The 17,736-nt window shown below is 50.2% G+C and overlaps 1 protein-coding gene across 2 annotated transcripts in view; it reads right to left on the bottom strand.

Moving 5' to 3' along the window:
* POLE4 (DNA polymerase epsilon 4, accessory subunit) overlaps window positions 1-12,148 on the bottom strand; it is a 57,749-nt gene extending 45,601 nt beyond the window's left edge. The window contains exon 1 of one of the 2 annotated variants that reach the window (XM_075850230.1): window positions 11,841-12,148. In XM_075850230.1, coding sequence (XP_075706345.1) covers window positions 11,841-12,071 — 231 coding nt within the window. In that variant the 5' untranslated portion in view covers window positions 12,072-12,148. The remainder of the gene's footprint in view (window positions 1-11,840) is intronic. The other variant, XM_075850237.1, reaches the window with a different exon arrangement.
* Between the last annotated feature and the right edge of the window lie 5,588 nt (window positions 12,149-17,736).

Below are 17,736 nucleotides of genomic sequence, written 5' to 3'. Positions count from 1 at the left end.
TGAAGTGTCTTGACAGTGAATAGACATTACTTCCAGCTAGGACGGGATGTCTATTCACAATCCCGACACTTCGGTAACGTTGTGTGGTACTTACAGCCGAGCAAGCATAATCTCGCTAGATCGCGCTGTAAATGACAGTTTACAGCGAGATAACCCTTTGCTGTGCTGTAAGTACGCCCTGCGTGTGTAACAAAGGCCCCCAGGTCTGCCCCAGTTAATGCCTGTTAGGCCATGCCAGAGGCATGGCCTAGCAGATGCCTGTCCGTTTCACACCGACAGGCAGTAATACACAGCAATACAGAAGTATTGCAGTGTATTATAATAGCGATCGGACGATCGCATAGTGAAGTCCCCTAGTGGGACTGGTAAAAAAACAAAAAAGTTAAAAAAAGCTTAATAAATAAAAAAGGTGAAAAGAAAAAAAAAAATTAAGAACCCAATTTTTCCCCTTACAAACGGATTTATTATTTTAAAAAAAACAGAAAAAAAATGAAAAAAAAAAGAAGTTACACATATTTGGTATCGCCGAGTCCGTAACGAGCCCAACTATAAAGTTATTACATTTAACCCGCTCAGCGAGCGACGTAAAAAGATCAAATAAAAAACAATGCAAAAATTGCTGTTTTCTGTGAATCCTGCCTAAATTTTATTTATTTGTGTTTTTGTGTTGTACTTTTTTATTTTTTTCTTTCTTTTACTTCTCTATGGGGGATGCCATTTTTTTTTCATCTCTGTATGTTTCGATTAACGACACATACAGAGATGGAATACGGCAGCTACAATGCATAGGAGTCAATGAACGGCTCCCGTCCATTGCTTCTGCTCTCTGGCTCTGTGCTGCGCAGACGCAGGTCAGAGTCACACAGCAGAGCAGCTGTTTGCAGGGAGATAGCAGGCGCCATCATGAAGACCAGCTGCACTACAGGTAAGCTGTGTGCTTCTGTCCCTCTCTCTCACAGACCGCCGCTCTCGTGACCCCTGAAGGGCCCCCCCCGTAGTCGTGCAGGAGACTCTGTATAAAGGACACATGATGTAACTGTCCTGCGAAAGCTGGGTGATAAACAATATGACCGCTGTTAGTGTGGTACCCAGCTTTCCCAGACCCCTGAATGATAGATCTCTCTTGTTATGCCGAGAGAGAGGTTCGTTAGTCGCATTCCCAAACAGTCTCAGTACAACTAGAGAGATTTACCGTTCAGGGGTCTAGGAAAGCTGGGTGACCACCACTACCCCTCCTACTGGAGTGTGAGAGGTTCATTAGTCACATCCCCAACCACACACCAGTAGGAGGGATAATGGTGGTCACCCAGCTTTCCCAGAAGCAGATATAACCAGGAAAGGGCTGGATGGACGGGCTGAGGGTGCACAGGGTTTTTGGTGATCCCCCTCTGTCATGTGATTGGACCTAGGTTACTGGTTCATCAAATGGCGTTCATGTGACTATAAATCTGTCCATAACAAGAGACAGTGCACTCAGGACAAGCCCTGCCCTAATGCCGTAGTTGTGTGGTTCTGTCTGCAGTGATGGCGGTGGGTGGCTCTGACACCCGCCTCCCCCGTCAGGTCATCTCAGTACAGAAGGGGTGTCCGGATTGGAGACACAGCGCCGCACCTGTCCTCAGGTTGTGTCTGGTATTGCATTTCTGCTCCATTTAAGTGAATAGGACAGAGCTGTAATACTACACACGACCTGAGGACAGGTGCGGCGCCATGTTTTCCTGGACGACCCCTTTAAGACTTCTCCTGTATGTGTGTGTCAGAGCGGTGTGCACGGTCGCCGCTGATACTTCATAGCCGCTTATCAGCTGCTTTGAAGAATCAGCGGCGAGCACCACACACACACACACACACACAAAAGAAAGTGTAATCAAGCGGTTTTTGGCACGTAAAATGTGCAAAAAAAATAAGAGTGTCAAATACACAGCGTGTGAATCGGTCAACTGAAAAATCATTCACTTCACTTTCATCATCCTAAGGGTATGTTCACACACAATGTTTTCAGCTGAAAAATCGGAAGCAGAATGCCTACAAGCATCTGGCCATTGTTTCAATGGGAAATACGGCGTTCTGTTCCGATAGGGCGTTTTTTACGTGGTCGTTTTCCAAAACCAGCACGTAAAAAAACGCCTGCCAAAATGAAGTGCACATCACTTCTTGGGACGTTTTTGGAGCAGTTTTTCATTGACTTTATAGAAAAACAGCTCCAAAAACGGCCGTAAAAAACGAGTGTTTGATTAAAAAATGGCTGAAAATCAGGAGCTATTTTCCATTTGTTTAGTAAGCGTGTGAACATACCCATAGCCTTTTGGTGTGTCTTATAACTTCTGCCAGCTGCAGAATCACACCCAAAATGACTGCCAGACACTGCTTAGCAATTTGAAGACACCTTTTCCTGGCTTGTAGGAGGGGGGGGGGTGAGATTTCCTCTCACATTTACAGCAGATGAGTCAGGTTGCTTTGCCTTATTCACCTTGCTGCAATTCTGGGAAGTGCTCCCCCTGGTGGCCAACATAGGAAAACATGTCAAATTATTATGACGTTTTTAATACTTTCCACCATGTGTAAGAAAAAAAAAATACAGCAAAAAACGTAAAAAATATAATAGAAATAAGTAACGACACTTTAAAAAAAAAAAAGGTTTAATTCGCGACACATTCCCTTTAAAAACAATGTGATAAAAAGTGATCAAAAAGTCAGATGTACTCCAGAATGGTACCAATAAAAACTACAAGTCGTCCCGCAAAAAAAAGAGCCCCCATACAGCTGCATCAGCGGAAAAATAAAAAAGTTCTTTCTTCAAATATGGAGACACAAAAACAAATACTACAGGGAACTATAGGGAACGGTAACTACGGGATACCATATAGGGAACGGTAACTACGGGATACCATATAGGGAACGGTAACTACGGGATACCATATAGGGAACGGTAACTACGGGATACCATATAGGGAACGGTAACTACGGGATACCATATAGGGAACGGTAACTACGGGATACCATATAGGGGCCCCTATCCACAGGCAAACGCCACAGGGGGCCCTATCCACAGGCAAACGCCACAGGGGGCCCTATCCACAGGTAAACGCCACAGGGGGCCCTATCCACAGTGGGCCCTATCCACAGGGAACGCCACAGGGGGGCTCTATCCACAGGGGGGCTCTATCCACAGGGGGGCTCTATCCACAGGGGGGCTCTATCCACAGGGGGGCTCTATCCACAGGGGGGCTCTATCCACAGGGGGGCTCTATCCACAGGGGGGCTCTATCCACAGGGGGGCTCTATCCACAGGGGGGCTCTATCCACAGGGGGGCTCTATCCACAGGGAACGCCACAGGGGGGCTCTATCCACAGGGAACGCCACAGGGGGGCTCTATCCACAGGGAACGCCACAGGGGGGCTCTATCCACAGGGAACGCCACAGGGGGGCTCTATCCACAGGGAACGCCACAGGGGGGCTCTATCCACAGGGAACGCCACAGGGGGGCTCTATCCACAGGGAACGCCACAGGGGGGCTCTATCCACAGGGAACGCCACAGGGGGGCTCTATCCACAGGGAACGCCACAGGGGGGCTCTATCCACAGGGAACGCCACAGGGGGGCTCTATCCACAGGGAACGCCACAGGGGGGCTCTATCCACAGGGAACGCCACAGGGGGGCTCTATCCACAGGGAACGCCACAGGGGGGCTCTATCCACAGGGAACGCCACAGGGGGGCTCTATCCACAGGGAACGCCACAGGGGGGCTCTATCCACAGGGAACGCCACAGGGGGGCTCTATCCACAGGGAACGCCACAGGGGGGCTCTATCCACAGGGAACGCCACAGGGGGGCTCTATCCACAGGGAACGCCACAGGGGGGCTCTATCCACAGGGAACGCCACAGGGGGGCTCTATCCACAGGGAACGCCACAGGGGGGCTCTATCCACAGGGAACGCCACAGGGGGGCTCTATCCACAGGGAACGCCACAGGGGGGCTCTATCCACAGGGAACGCCACAGGGGGGCTCTATCCACAGGGAACGCCACAGGGGGGCTCTATCCACAGGGAACGCCACAGGGGGGCTCTATCCACAGGGAACGCCACAGGGGGGCTCTATCCACAGGGAACGCCACAGGGGGGCTCTATCCACAGGGAACGCCACAGGGGGGCTCTATCCACAGGGAACGCCACAGGGGGGCTCTATCCACAGGGAACGCCACAGGGGGGCTCTATCCACAGGGAACGCCACAGGGGGGCTCTATCCACAGGGAACGCCACAGGGGGGCTCTATCCACAGGGAACGCCACAGGGGGGCTCTATCCACAGGGAACGCCACAGGGGGGCTCTATCCACAGGGAACGCCACAGGGGGGCTCTATCCACAGGGAACGCCACAGGGGGGCTCTATCCACAGGGAACGCCACAGGGGGGCTCTATCCACAGGGAACGCCACAGGGGGGCTCTATCCACAGGGAACGCCACAGGGGGGCTCTATCCACAGGGAACGCCACAGGGGGGCTCTATCCACAGGGAACGCCACAGGGGGGCTCTATCCACAGGGAACGCCACAGGGGGGCTCTATCCACAGGGAACGCCACAGGGGGGCTCTATCCACAGGGAACGCCACAGGGGGGCTCTATCCACAGGGAACGCCACAGGGGGGCTCTATCCACAGGGAACGCCACAGGGGGGCTCTATCCACAGGGAACGCCACAGGGGGGCTCTATCCACAGGGAACGCCACAGGGGGGCTCTATCCACAGGGAACGCCACAGGGGGGCTCTATCCACAGGGAACGCCACAGGGGGGCTCTATCCACAGGGAACGCCACAGGGGGGCTCTATCCACAGGGAACGCCACAGGGGGGCTCTATCCACAGGGAACGCCACAGGGGGGCTCTATCCACAGGGAACGCCACAGGGGGGCTCTACCCACAGGGAACGCCACAGGGGGGCTCTACCCACAGGGAACGCCACAGGGGGGCTCTACCCACAGGGAACGCCACAGGGGGGCTCTACCCACAGGGAACGCCACAGGGGGGCTCTACCCACAGGGAACGCCACAGGGGGGCTCTACCCACAGGGAACGCCACAGGGGGGCTCTACCCACAGGGAACGCCACAGGGGGGCTCTATCCACAGGGAACGCCACAGGGGGGCTCTATCCACAGGGAACGCCACAGGGGGGCTCTATCCACAGGGAACGCCACAGGGGGCTCTATCCACAGGGAACGCCACAGGGGGCTCTATCCACAGGGAACGCCACAGGGGGCTCTATCCACAGGGAACGCCACAGGGGGCTCTATCCACAGGGAACGCCACAGGGGCTCTATCCAAGGATTGCTACAGTGAATGCCACAGGGGGCACTATCTACAGGGAACGCCACAGGGGGCTCTATCCACAGGGAACGCCACAGGGGGCTCTATCCACAGGGAACGCCACAGGGGGCTCTATCCACAGGGAACGCCACAGGGGGCTCTATCCACAGGGAACGCCATAGGGGCTCTATCCAAGGATTGCTACAGTGAATGCCACAGGGGGCTCTATCCACAGGGAACGCCACAGGGGGCTCTATCCACAGGGAACGCCACAGGGGGCTCTATCCACAGGGAACGCCACAGGGGGCTCTATCCACAGGGAACGCCACAGGGGGCTCTATCCACAGGGAACGCCACAGGGGGCTCTATCCACAGGGAACGCCACAGGGGGCTCTATCCACAGGGAACGCCACAGGGGGCTCTATCCAAGGATTGCTACAGTGAATGCCACAGGGGGCACTATCTACAGGGAACGCTACAGTGGGCCCTGTCTGCAGGGAACGTTACATGGGGTACTATCTATAGGGAACACTACTACCTACAGAAGGCTCTATGGGGAGCAGTATCTACAGTGGGCTCTATGGGGAGAACTATCTATAGAGGGCTCTACTGGGAACAATATCTACTGAGGGCTCTATGAGGGGCACTATCTATGGGGGCAGTGTGTGTGGTGCATTACTTCACAGTGTTTGACAATGTTATTCATGGGCACAGTGTATAGTACTATTATAACCAGGGGCACAGTATATGGTACTATTATATTCAGGGGCACAGTGTGTAGCACTATTATATTCAGGGGCACAGTGTGCAGCACTATTATATTCAGTGGCACAGTGTGCAGCACTATTATATTCAGTGGCACAGTGTGCAGCACTATTATATTCAGTGGCACAGTGTGCAGCACTATTATATTCAGTGGCACAGTGTGCAGCACTATTATATTCAGTGGCACAGTGTGCAGCACTATTATATTCAGTGGCACAGTGTGCAGCACTATTATATTCAGTGGCACAGTGTGCAGCACTATTATATTCAGTGGCACAGTGTGCAGCACTATTCTATTCAGGGACACAGTGTATGATACTATTCTATTTAGTTGCATATGGTGTGGCACCATAAGAATTTGCTCTTCATTTACAGGTGCAGAAATGTTGAAAAAGTGAGCTTACAAAGACATCTGATTGAGCAAATTGACCCATTTCCGCAGAAATGTGTCATGGCCAGGAGGCATCATAGAGTTCTGGACGAGATGGAAAAGTAAAGAATAAAAGAACGACTAGAATCTGAGAAGTCGTCACCGGTGAGTCACTAAATGTAAATGTTTATTCTCCCTGTGACTGCTTAGTACGGTAGTCACTGTATGATCTGCAGCGAGATGATGTGTGTATCGTTCTTTTTTGCGAAACCGCAACTCCCAGCACATCCTTACCATCGTTCTGGCTATACTGGGAGCTGTAGTTTTATTCCGTACAAACTTATATGGCAGGGGTTAAACTAAATTTGCAAATTATCTCTGTACTGAGCTGTATTTGTACTGGCGCTGTATATACGTACCGAGCTTCGCTCTGGCGGCGCTATTTACGCACCGAGCTTGGCTCTGGCGGGATCTATTTACGCACCGAGCTTGGCTCTGGCGGGCGCTATTTACGCACCGAGCTTCGCTCTGGCGGGCGCTATTTACGCACCGAGCTTCGCTCTGGCGGGCGCTATTTACGCACCGAGCTTCGCTCTGGCAGGCGCTATTTACGCACCGAGCTTGGATCTGGCGGGCGCTATTTACGCACCGAGCTTCGCTCCGGCGGGCGCTATTTACGCACCGAGCTTGGATCTGGCGGCGCTATTTACGCACCGAGCTTGGATCTGGGGATGTATATATGTACTCAGCTTGGTTCTGGTGCTGTATATATGTTCTGAGCTTTGTTCTGGTGCTGGATTTATGTACTGAGCTTGCACCTGGCACCGTATCTGTGCATTAGCCGGGAGAGTTGTCGCTGCTTACTGCGCATGCCGCACTGTCCTCTACCCTTCTCATGTGCACAGCCTAACTAAATGGGCTGAGCACGCTTAGGCCTCGTGCACACTTCCAACACGGTTTTCACGGCCGTTTTTGATGGATCCGTGTGCCCGTTTTAGCGGCCGTGTGCACTAGTTTCCGAGCATAGTACTGTCCAAGGTGCTGAAAGAGTTAATGGTCTGCATTGATCGGCGGTAACTCTCAGCACCCTGGACAGTACCATGCTCGGCGCTCAGAAAATACAATTTTAATGAAATAAAAAAATAAGTTCATACTTACTTCCCTCCTCTCCGGCCTCCAGGGATGACGTTTCATCGCAGGTCACCGCTGCAGCCAATCACAGGCTGTGGTGGCGGTCCAGGGATGATGCTTAATCCCACATGACCGCCTCTGCGGCCAATCACAGGCTGCCGCGTCATACAGGAAGGTCGGACTGGAGGAAGAAGAGGGACTCGTCACCAAGACAACGACCGGGTACGTATGAACTGCTTTTTATTTTATTTTTAATCAGCAGCCTCTTTTCTCTATCAGTGATTGATAGAGACAAGTGGCTGCCGATTAGTGGAATATATCTGTAATGTACTTCTGCCCGCCCGGCCGTTGCTACGCAACGGCTCCGTCACACACGGACGGCACACGGATGCCTTCCGTGTGCCTTCAGTTTTTTTGACAGCCCCATTGACTTGCATGGGCCTCACGGTCACGGAACCTCGGACCAAAGTAGGACATGCTCTACTTTGGATCGGAACGGAGCAACGGGACCGTCAAAAAAACTGAAGTGTGCATGGCCGCATTGAAATGAATGGGTCAGGGTGCTAGCCGTCAGAAAAACGGCTGTTTGGACACATGGCGGAAGTTAGAAAGGACAAAGCGCCATTTGACTTTTGGAGCTCAAGTTTTGCTGGAATGGTTTGCGGCCCCATGTGACATTTGCAAAGCCACTGAGGGGCCAAAATAGTGCAAACCCGGCAAAAGTTACCCCATTTGGGAAACTATTCCCTTCGTGGAATTTATCCAACGGTATAGTGAGCATTTTGACCCCACAGTTTTTTTGCTGAATTATTGGGATTATGCAGTGAAAATCAAAATCTACATTCTTTCCACTAAAATGTTGAATTGTTTTCATTTTCACAAGGAATAAAAGAGAAAAAGCGCCCCAACAATTGTAAAGCAATTTCTCCCGAGTACGGCAATACCCCATATGTTGTCATAAACTGCTGCTTGGATACACCGCAGGCCTCAGAATGGCAGGAGTGCTACTTGGCATGTAGATTTTGGTTGATTGTTTTTTGGGCGCCATGTCGCATTTGCAGAGCCCCTGAGGTACCCGTACAGTAGAAACCCCTGAGAAGTGACTCCATTTTGGAAACTTTACCCCTCAGGGTAATCATCTAGGGGTGTACTGAACATTTTGATCCCACAGGTGTTTCATAGATTGTATTAGAATGAGGCAGTGAAAATGAAAACATTTTTTTTTTTTCCAAAAATATGTAGTTTTGCACCCAATTTTTTTTTCCCACAACGGGTAATAGGAGAAAAAACAACACATAATTTGTTACCCAATTTCTCCCGAGTACAGAAATACCCCATGTGTGGCCCTAAACTGCTGTTTGGGCACATGGCAGAGCTCAAAATGGAAGGAGTGCCATGTGGCTTTTAGAGCACAGATTTTGCTGGACTGGTGTACGGGCGCTATGTCGCATTTGCAGAGCGTTCTTAGGTACCAGAGTAGAGTGTAAAACCCTGAGAAGTGACCCCATTTTGTAAACTACACCCGTCAAGGCATTTATCATTTGCCTGGATATATGACAGGGTTTAGGAGTGAAAGGCGCATTTGAGGCCTATTTTGGTGATTTTCGCTGCATTAGCCCACAATGGCAGAGCTCTGGGGTCAAATAGTAAAACAAACCCCCAAGTAGTGACCCCCATTCTGGAAACTGCACCCCTCAAGGCATTTTGATCACACAGGTTTGTTTTTTTTCTATTAGAAATGAATGCTCAGTGGATGGTGCAAAGTGAAAATTGCAAATTTCCACAGGTATATGCCATTTTAGTGCACAATATTTTGTGCCCAGTTCGTGCCACTGAAGACAAATACCTCAAATTGTTAAGCGGGTTCTCCCGGGTATGGCGATGCCATATATGTAGACGTACACTGCTGCTTGGGCACGCTGCAGGACGCGCCATTTGGCTTTTGGAGCGTGGATTTTTCTCGCTAGTTGTTTTGTTTGGGGTTTTGCTGGTATTTCAGTTATGATGTGGGGGCACATGTAAGCTGTGCGGAGTACACCAGGGAATAATAAGAGGGTATAATAATTGGGTAAATAAATAATAATAAGCAGATATGTGGCCGGTGTCGCACTGATAAATGGCGCCCGATCTTATCCGCTTTTGGACAATTTGCACATTTTGCATCGCCATATTCTGAGAGCCAAAACGTCTTTATTTTTTCTCCCCCGGAGCCGTGTGAGGGCTTATTTGTTGCGGGACAATCTGTAGATTTCATTGGTACCATTTTGGGGTACATGCAATTTTTTGATCGCTTTGTATTTCATTTTTTTGGCAAGCAAGGGGACGAAAAACCTGCAATTCTGATGTTTTTTATCATTTCTTTTTTTACAGCGTTCGCCATGCGCTATGAATGACAATTTTACGCTATTCTGTGGGTCGGTACGATTACGGCGATACCAGATGTATATAGTTTTTCTTATGCTTTGAAGCGTCTGCACGATAAAATCACTTTTGTTTCAAATAATGTATTTTTGGTGTCACCATATTCTGAGAGCCATAGCTTTTTTATTTTTCCGTCAAAAAAGCGGTGGGAGGGCTTGTTTTTTGCGGGACGGGCTGCGTTTTTTAATGGTATAATTTTGGGGTACATGCACCTTTTAGATCCCTTTTTTTATTCTGTTTTGCGAGGGGTAGCGACTAACAAACAGCGATTCTGGAATAGTTTTTTATAAAAAAAATTTACGGTGTTCACCATACGGGTAAAATAGCGTGATATTTTTATAGTTTGGGTCGTTACGGACGCGGTGATACCACGTGTGTACTTTTTTTTTGTTTTTTCCTATAATAAAAGACTTATTATAGGAAAAAAGGCTGTTAGTGTTTTTTAACATGAAACTTATTTTTTTAAACATTTTTATTAACTTGTTTTAACTTTTTTTTTTCCCCACTAGGGAACTTGAAGGCATGAAGCCCTGATCGCTATTCTAATACACTACACTGCACTACCTACATAGTGCAGTGTATTAGAGCTGTCAGCTATTCACTGACAGCAAGCCTATTAGGCTTCGCCTCCCGGCGGGGCCTAGTAGGCTTCCGTACTAGGAAGCGATTGTTAGGCTATGGTTGCCATATCAACCATCGGAACACCCGCGGGTGCCGATGGTTGTCATTAGCAACCATAGGGTACGATCTAAGGGGTTAATCGGCCAGATCGGAGACTTGCTCCGGTCCTGGCCGTTAGGGCACGATGTCAGCTGTGACAAACCGCTGACACCCGCGCCCGTGGCAACCATCGTTGTTGCCGACAGGCTACAAGACACTTCGATGCATCGATCACGTTGATCGGTGCATCGAAGGGGTTAATCGGACGGATTGGAGCCTAGCTCCGGTCCTGGCCGTTGCAGAGGGGCGTCGGACAGCTGATTCCCGGCGGTGATAGCTCTGGCTCAGCTATGGAGCTGTGATTGGTCAGTCTGCTTTGACTGACCAATCACAGCGATCGCCGGCAGGAGACGGCTGTGAATGGTCCCCTGCCGTCTTACTGTGCCGATCAACTGTCAAACAGTTGACGGCACAGTTCTGTCACCTTGTCCTTTGACAGGGTGACAGTTTTTAGCCAGGACGCACCAGTACGCCCCGGTGCCTTAAAGCACTTCAATGCAGGACGTACCGATGCGTCCTGGTGCGCTAAGGGTATGTTCACACGCACTAATTCCGGACGTAATTCGGGCGTTTTTGCCCCGAATTACGTCCAAAAATAGCGCCTCAATAGCACTGACAAACATCTGCCCATTGAAAGCAATGAGCAGACGTTTGTCTGTTCACACGAGGCGTAATTTACGCGCCGCTGTCAAATGACGGCGCGTAAATTGACGCCCGCATCAAAGAAGTGACCTGTCACTTCTTTGGCCGTAATTGGAGCCGTTATTCATTGACTCCAATGAATAGCAGCGCCAATTACGTCCGTAATGGACGCGGCGTTCAAGCGCCTGCACATGCCGTTACGGCTGAAATTACGGGGATGTTTTCAGGCTGAAACATCCCCGTAATTTCATCCGTTACGGACGCCCTCGTGTGAACATACCCTAAGGGGAACGTCTGCATGAGCTCACGCTATTCCATGAACGGCAGCTCACACGTAGTTATGCATAATGGCTACTAAACAACAAATCCTGAATCCATATGAGCAACAATGAAATAGGACTTTGTTCCCGAGTAGTAGTCAGCTCCGGTTACGGAGGACGGGCAGCTAGAAGCATTACACATAATCAGAACACGTGGCGTCCACTTCTCACCGTTGCCTTGCTGATAATAAACACAGCCTCCTGACTGGCTAGAGACACGTCCGGATCGGACTTCATCAGCGCCTTTACCCGAGACATAGGAAGTTTAACGAGCTTCTGTGAGGCCACAGGCGGCGGGGGCACCGCTGTATTCCCAGCTTCTTCGCCAGCAGTTTTACTAGCACTAGCAGCAGCCTCAGGTATCGTAGTGACACTAGCAGTCATCTCCTCCTCAGTAGACATGAAGCAAAGCTGCACACAGAGACGAGAGCGCGAAAATATCACGTGACTCGTAATCGTTTAGGTTTGGGAGAAACGAAGATTTCCTATTGGTGCATGTGACATACGGGTACCGACAGCTTGACGCTGCCTGCGATGAACTATAGGCTAGTATCATGTTACACTAGAGGCCTGTAGCAGAACGTCGAGAGCTGTCGTGCTTCCCCAAGGATACAAGGGCTGATAGTGTCATTTTGTTACCTCAGTGCAGATTGCATGTGTAGGCAGTTGTGTTGCTTTAGTGGGTGTTCCTAGAAACAACCGTAATTTACTGACTACACTTAGGCCCTGTTCACACAGAGGTTTTTTGCAGGAGGAAAATTCTGCCTCAAAATTCCGGTTTGGGATTTTGAGGCAGATTTTGACCTTACTGCACGGCGTTTCCCATTGAGTGCTACGGGCAAAAAACTCAGCGAAATACGCTTCTTTGCCTCCCATTCATGTCAATGGGAGGTCAGAAACGTAACCGCTCGAAGATAGGGCATGTCCCTTCTTTCTCGGTTTTACCGCTCGCAGGAGAAAACCGCCCCCGCCTCCCATTGAAATCAATGGGAGGCATTTTTGGCCGGGTTTTGCACGGCCGTGATTTTTGGGTCTCCCGGCAACGGAGTGTCAGCCGCGAGCCACCCGCAAATCGCGGGTCGTGCACATGGCCGCGCCATTATTTTCAATGAGACTGGACCGCTGGGCCATGCACGGACTGTGGAAACCACGGTCGTGTGCGTTGCCCCATAGGAATGAATGGGGCCGCAATTCTCCCGTGGATTTTCGGGGGAATTGCGGCCGCAAAAGCACGCTCGTGTGCGTGGGGCCCCATGCACACGAGCATGCTTTTGCAGCCGCAATTCCCCCAAAAATCCACAGGAGAATTGCGGCCCCATTCATTCCTATGGGGCCATGCACACGACCTTGGTTTCCACGGTCCGTGCATAGCCCCGGACGCAGAAAGAACGGGCAAGCCTTATTACGGCCGTGTTCTGCGTCCAGGCTCATTGAAAATAATGGCCGCAGCCATTTGCACAGCCCGCGATTTTCAGGCGGCTTGCGGATGACACTCCGTGGCCGGCCAACCCGAAAATCACGGCCGTGCACATGGCTACGGTCATGTGCATGAGGCCTTACCGGGCTTGTTGATCAAGGTGTGGCTTGTCAAGGAAAAGTCTTCTTAAATATTCCCTGTATACTGTCCTCATTATAAGGATCGTATAGATGAATTGGATTTCCCACAGAAGTAAATAAAGCCTGGATAACCCCTTTAATCCAGAGCATCAAATGATTCCAGACCACTTCGTGTAGTTCAGAGCCCTGGCGCTACCGCACAGTGTCAGGACGTTGTGTGCCGCAGCTACCCGCTGCCGAGGGGCCAGAACTGCTAAAGAGGAGCTGGGAGCGTAGAGAGACAAAAAACACTGGCTGTTGTCTATTGCATTAACCCCTTAATGACCAAGCTATTTTTTAAGTTTTTGAATCGTCGCATTCCAAGAGCTATAACTTTTTTATTTTTGCGTCGACATAGCTGTATAAGGTCTTGTTTTTTGCGGGACAAGTTGTACTTTTTAATAGCACCATTTTGAGGTACATATTTATTGATTAACTTTTATTAACTTTTTTTGGGGGGGAATAGAAAAAAATCTGAAATTTCGCCACTCTTTTTTGTGTCCTAAATCTGCGCCGTTTACCGTGTAGTATAAATAACACAATAAGTTTATTCAGCGGGTTGTTACGATTGCAACGATACAAAATTTGTATCGTTTTTGTATGTTTTGCTACTTTTACACAGTAAAAACGCTTTTTTTTCAAAATTATTTGGTTTTGTGTCTCCATATTTGAAGAGCCGTAACGGTTTTATTTTTTCGCCGATGCGGTTGTATGAGGACTTTTTTTTTGCGGGACGACTTGTAGTTTTTATTGGTACCATTTTGGAGTAGATGCGACTTTTTGATCACTTTTTAATCACATTTTTTTAAAGTCAGGATTCAAAGAAAACGGCAATTTTTCCGTTGTTTTTAACTTAATTTTTTACGATGTTCACCGTGCGGGTTAAGTAATGTAATAGCTTTATAGTCTGGGTCGTTACGGACGCGGCGATACCAAATATGTGTAACTTTTAAACTGTATTTTGGTTTCTTAATAGTAAAGCAGTTTGTAAGGGGAAAAAGTGGGTTTTTTATTTTTTTTAAATTAACTTTATTAAACTTTTTTTGTAACTTTTTTACTAGTCCCACTAAGGGACAACACTATGCGATCTTCCGATCGCTATTATAATACACTGCAATACTTCTGTATTGCAGTGTATTACTGCCTGTCCGTTTAAAACGGACAGGCATCTGCTAGGTCATGCCTGCGGCATGATCTAGCAGGCATTCATCACTGGCAGACCTGGGGGCCTTTATTAGGCCCCCGGCTGCCATTAGAGACACAGACACTCGGGGATCGTATCGCCGGGTGTCGGTGGGGGAGAGAGGGAGCTCCCTCCCTCTCTCCAAAACAACTCAGATGCGGTGCTCGCTATTGAGCACCGCATCTGAGGGGTTAAACGTGTGAGATCGATACTAATATCGATCTCACGGCAGAGCAGGGACGCTTCCAGCCCTCCGCTACCTCTGGCAGCTGAGAGCAGGGAGATGTGACAGCTCCCTGCTCTGTTTACTTATTCCGATGCCACGACGTAAAAAGTCTATGGCATCGGAATAAGGCCCGTTAGTGACCGACGTAGAAACACGATGGGCCGGTCACTAACGGGTTAATCTATTAGAGAACGGCCACCTTAAAAAAAAAAAAACACTTGCGGTATATTTTAGGAACACTATGAGACAACCATCAGACAAAGTGAACATAAATGAATCAAGTAAAGTATATAACGGCCTACATAGCATTCACTAAATGTAGGGGCAGATTTACTATAGTTGCTGCGACAGAATTCTGGCCTATTTTAGGTGCAAATCGATTTAGGCAAATCTATTATTGATTTTGTGTAAAAAAAAAAAAAGGAATACATGTGTGCGCCTCACTAGACACTTCTCAAAAGCGTGTAGAAAAGAGGATGTGGCTTAAAATGTGCAAGAAAAAAAAAAGCTGACAAACTAAGGAAACCAAGAGGAAGGAATGGAAAAAAAGTGTCTAGAAAAAATGTAGCATGCAGGGTGCACCACTGACCGACCGCATGGTATAAGTGTACGCTGTATAAATCTTCCCCCAGCATTGGCAGCAGGATCGATACCGCATCAAAAGAGGCATAAAAATTGCACGTGTGTTTTTACCAAGATTTTTGTATGCGGTTTCTCTTTGCGGTGTTAACTGCAGCTCAACGTCTGAAGGGGCTCTCCAGACTTTTTATATTGATGGATTATCTTTATGATAGCCCATCAATATCGGATTAGAGGTGTTCGATTCCTGGCACTCCTACTGATCAGCTGATTGATTTCCCCGCTGCGTTCTCCCTGTTTATAGGCACAGCTCCGTACACATCCGTAGCGGCTGTGCCTGGGATTGCAGTTCCGGTCCCAATCAAGTGAATGGGACTGAGCTGCACTCCTATGCACAGCCACTACAAATGTGTACAGTGCTGTGCTTGGTAAACACTGCGCTTCTTTAGTCAGCTGATCGGCGGGGAGTGCCTGGAGTCGAACCCTGACCGGTCCGATATTGATGGCCTATCCTAAGAATAGACCATCAATATAAAATGTCTGGAGAACCCCTTTGAGGGCTGGTAAACATATATGCCAGAAGAATACTAAAAATAAATCTGATCTTACAGTATGGAATCCGTCCTCTCCCCAGACATGGATGCCGGAAAGGTGCAAAATGTGCACAACTTTTCCATCAGTTGTGTCCAGCTTAGGCAAATAAGAACTGACGGCAGAAATTATATATGTGAAGGAACGCTGATGCTGTAGTTCAGCCAGCAGACTTTGCAGACACTGAAGCGCCTAGGGAGAGTGTCAGGGACTGCAAGGGGTTAAGAAAGGATGGAACGGTTTAAAATAATGCCCAGGACCAGGATTGGTTAACAAGGGATAAGAGGGGCGTGGTTAAGAAGATATAAGGCAGGGGTTTGGAGCAGAAAGCCCTCTTACCTTCAAGCTGCAGTGGAAGAAACACCTTTGCTGCTGCTGTGGAGATTCAGAGCGGGTTCCTTTCAAGAAGATGGCAGAAGAACTGTTGCGGAAGGTGGCACAGCGGGTAGCGTCGGAGGGACCTGCCTGGCTGGAATCCCTGCTGGAGGAAGGAGAAAAGCGAGGATCAGAGCGCGGCACGGAACAGTCGGGAGCGGCTACCCGAGGTAGGCCGCAGCGCGTTACACGCCCTCCGGTTCGACTGAGCCCTAGCCCCGTTGCTATGAGGGGTGCTGTGACTGCTGCACAGTCATGCGGTGGTCCCAGCAGGTCCCCTAGGCCTATGTCGACGGGCGCTTCGTCGGTCGACATAGTGCCCCCCTCCCCCCCGCCCACTCGTCGCGCTGGCGTCCTTCCCCATGGCGGTAAGAGGGCGGCTGTTAAACCGGCACGGGCACGGTACAACCCGCCTCGAGCTGCTGATGCGGGCGCGGAGGCAGCGGTCGACTTTCGGGACAGTGGGGTGAATATGACGGGCACAGGTGATTGGTCCGACATGGTCGCTTACCATGCGGCATGTTCACGGGAGCTGGGACTTGCTTCCGGTGCCTGTGTGCAGCCGGGGTCGGCGCCATCTTTCCCCGTGCTGTTCTCTGCGCAGCCACAATTGGAGGCGGGGAGAATAGAGGCGGGACGTCCTGGCAGGCGCAGTGCGGCCAGGAAACAAGATGGCGGCTCACATAAAAAGAAGATGGCGGCGGGTTCGGGGAAGCGGGCGGTGAGCAAGCAGCCCAGCCAGGGGGCGGGGGCTTCTGCGGTGCCTGTCGCTTCTCCACCCCGGTCCCCCCCGGGCCCCTGTCAGCATGGGTCAAGGCCAGGGGGGGAGTGTGCTAGGAAGGATAGGGTCGAGGGTGTTTTGGACTCGATTTGCCCTTCTCCTGCCTTGTCATCTTTTTCTCCTGCAGGTCCAAGGAGGGAGCGTTCCAGGCGAGGGAGGAAACGCCGGGCTGGAGGACATCGCCGGCACGGCCATCATAGACGTCGCAGATCAGGTGACGTGAAGAGGCGTGGTCGGCGGTATTCCTCGTCTTCCAGCGATGGATTCTCCTCCTCGTCGGCGACGACGTCTGCATCATCAGGATCGTGGAGGAGGTCGTCGCGGAGATCATCATGGCCGCAGAGACGCAGTCGACGCCGGGAGGTGCAGCGCTTGTCGGTGGATCGGGAGCAGCTGTCCCAGGTTGTCCCTCCCGCCGGGCCGGTGGAGGAGGTGCAGGCCGTGGTTCCAGTGCCGCGGCAAGTGGCTGAAGGACCCTCTGGAGTCGGTGGGACCTCTGGGAGCGGTGAGTCGGCCTGCGGTGACGCATGGCTTAATAAATCTAATGCATCGGGTGCGGATTTGATTTCTGTTTTAAAGGCCGTGGTGGCTGGGTTAAAAGTGAATGAGGGAACGTCGTGTCCCTCGGTGCCACCAGAGGGAGCTATGCCCCCGTCTGAGAAAGAGAATGCTTTAGCTAGTTTGACGTTTAGAGATTCATTGTTTTGTGGAGTCGCTCCTCTCGGGACTCATTTGT

This window comes from Rhinoderma darwinii, chromosome 1 (assembly GCF_050947455.1).
Source record: "Rhinoderma darwinii isolate aRhiDar2 chromosome 1, aRhiDar2.hap1, whole genome shotgun sequence".
Lineage (NCBI taxonomy): Eukaryota > Metazoa > Chordata > Amphibia > Anura > Rhinodermatidae > Rhinoderma > Rhinoderma darwinii.
This window is presented reverse-complemented; position numbering and strand designations above follow the sequence as displayed.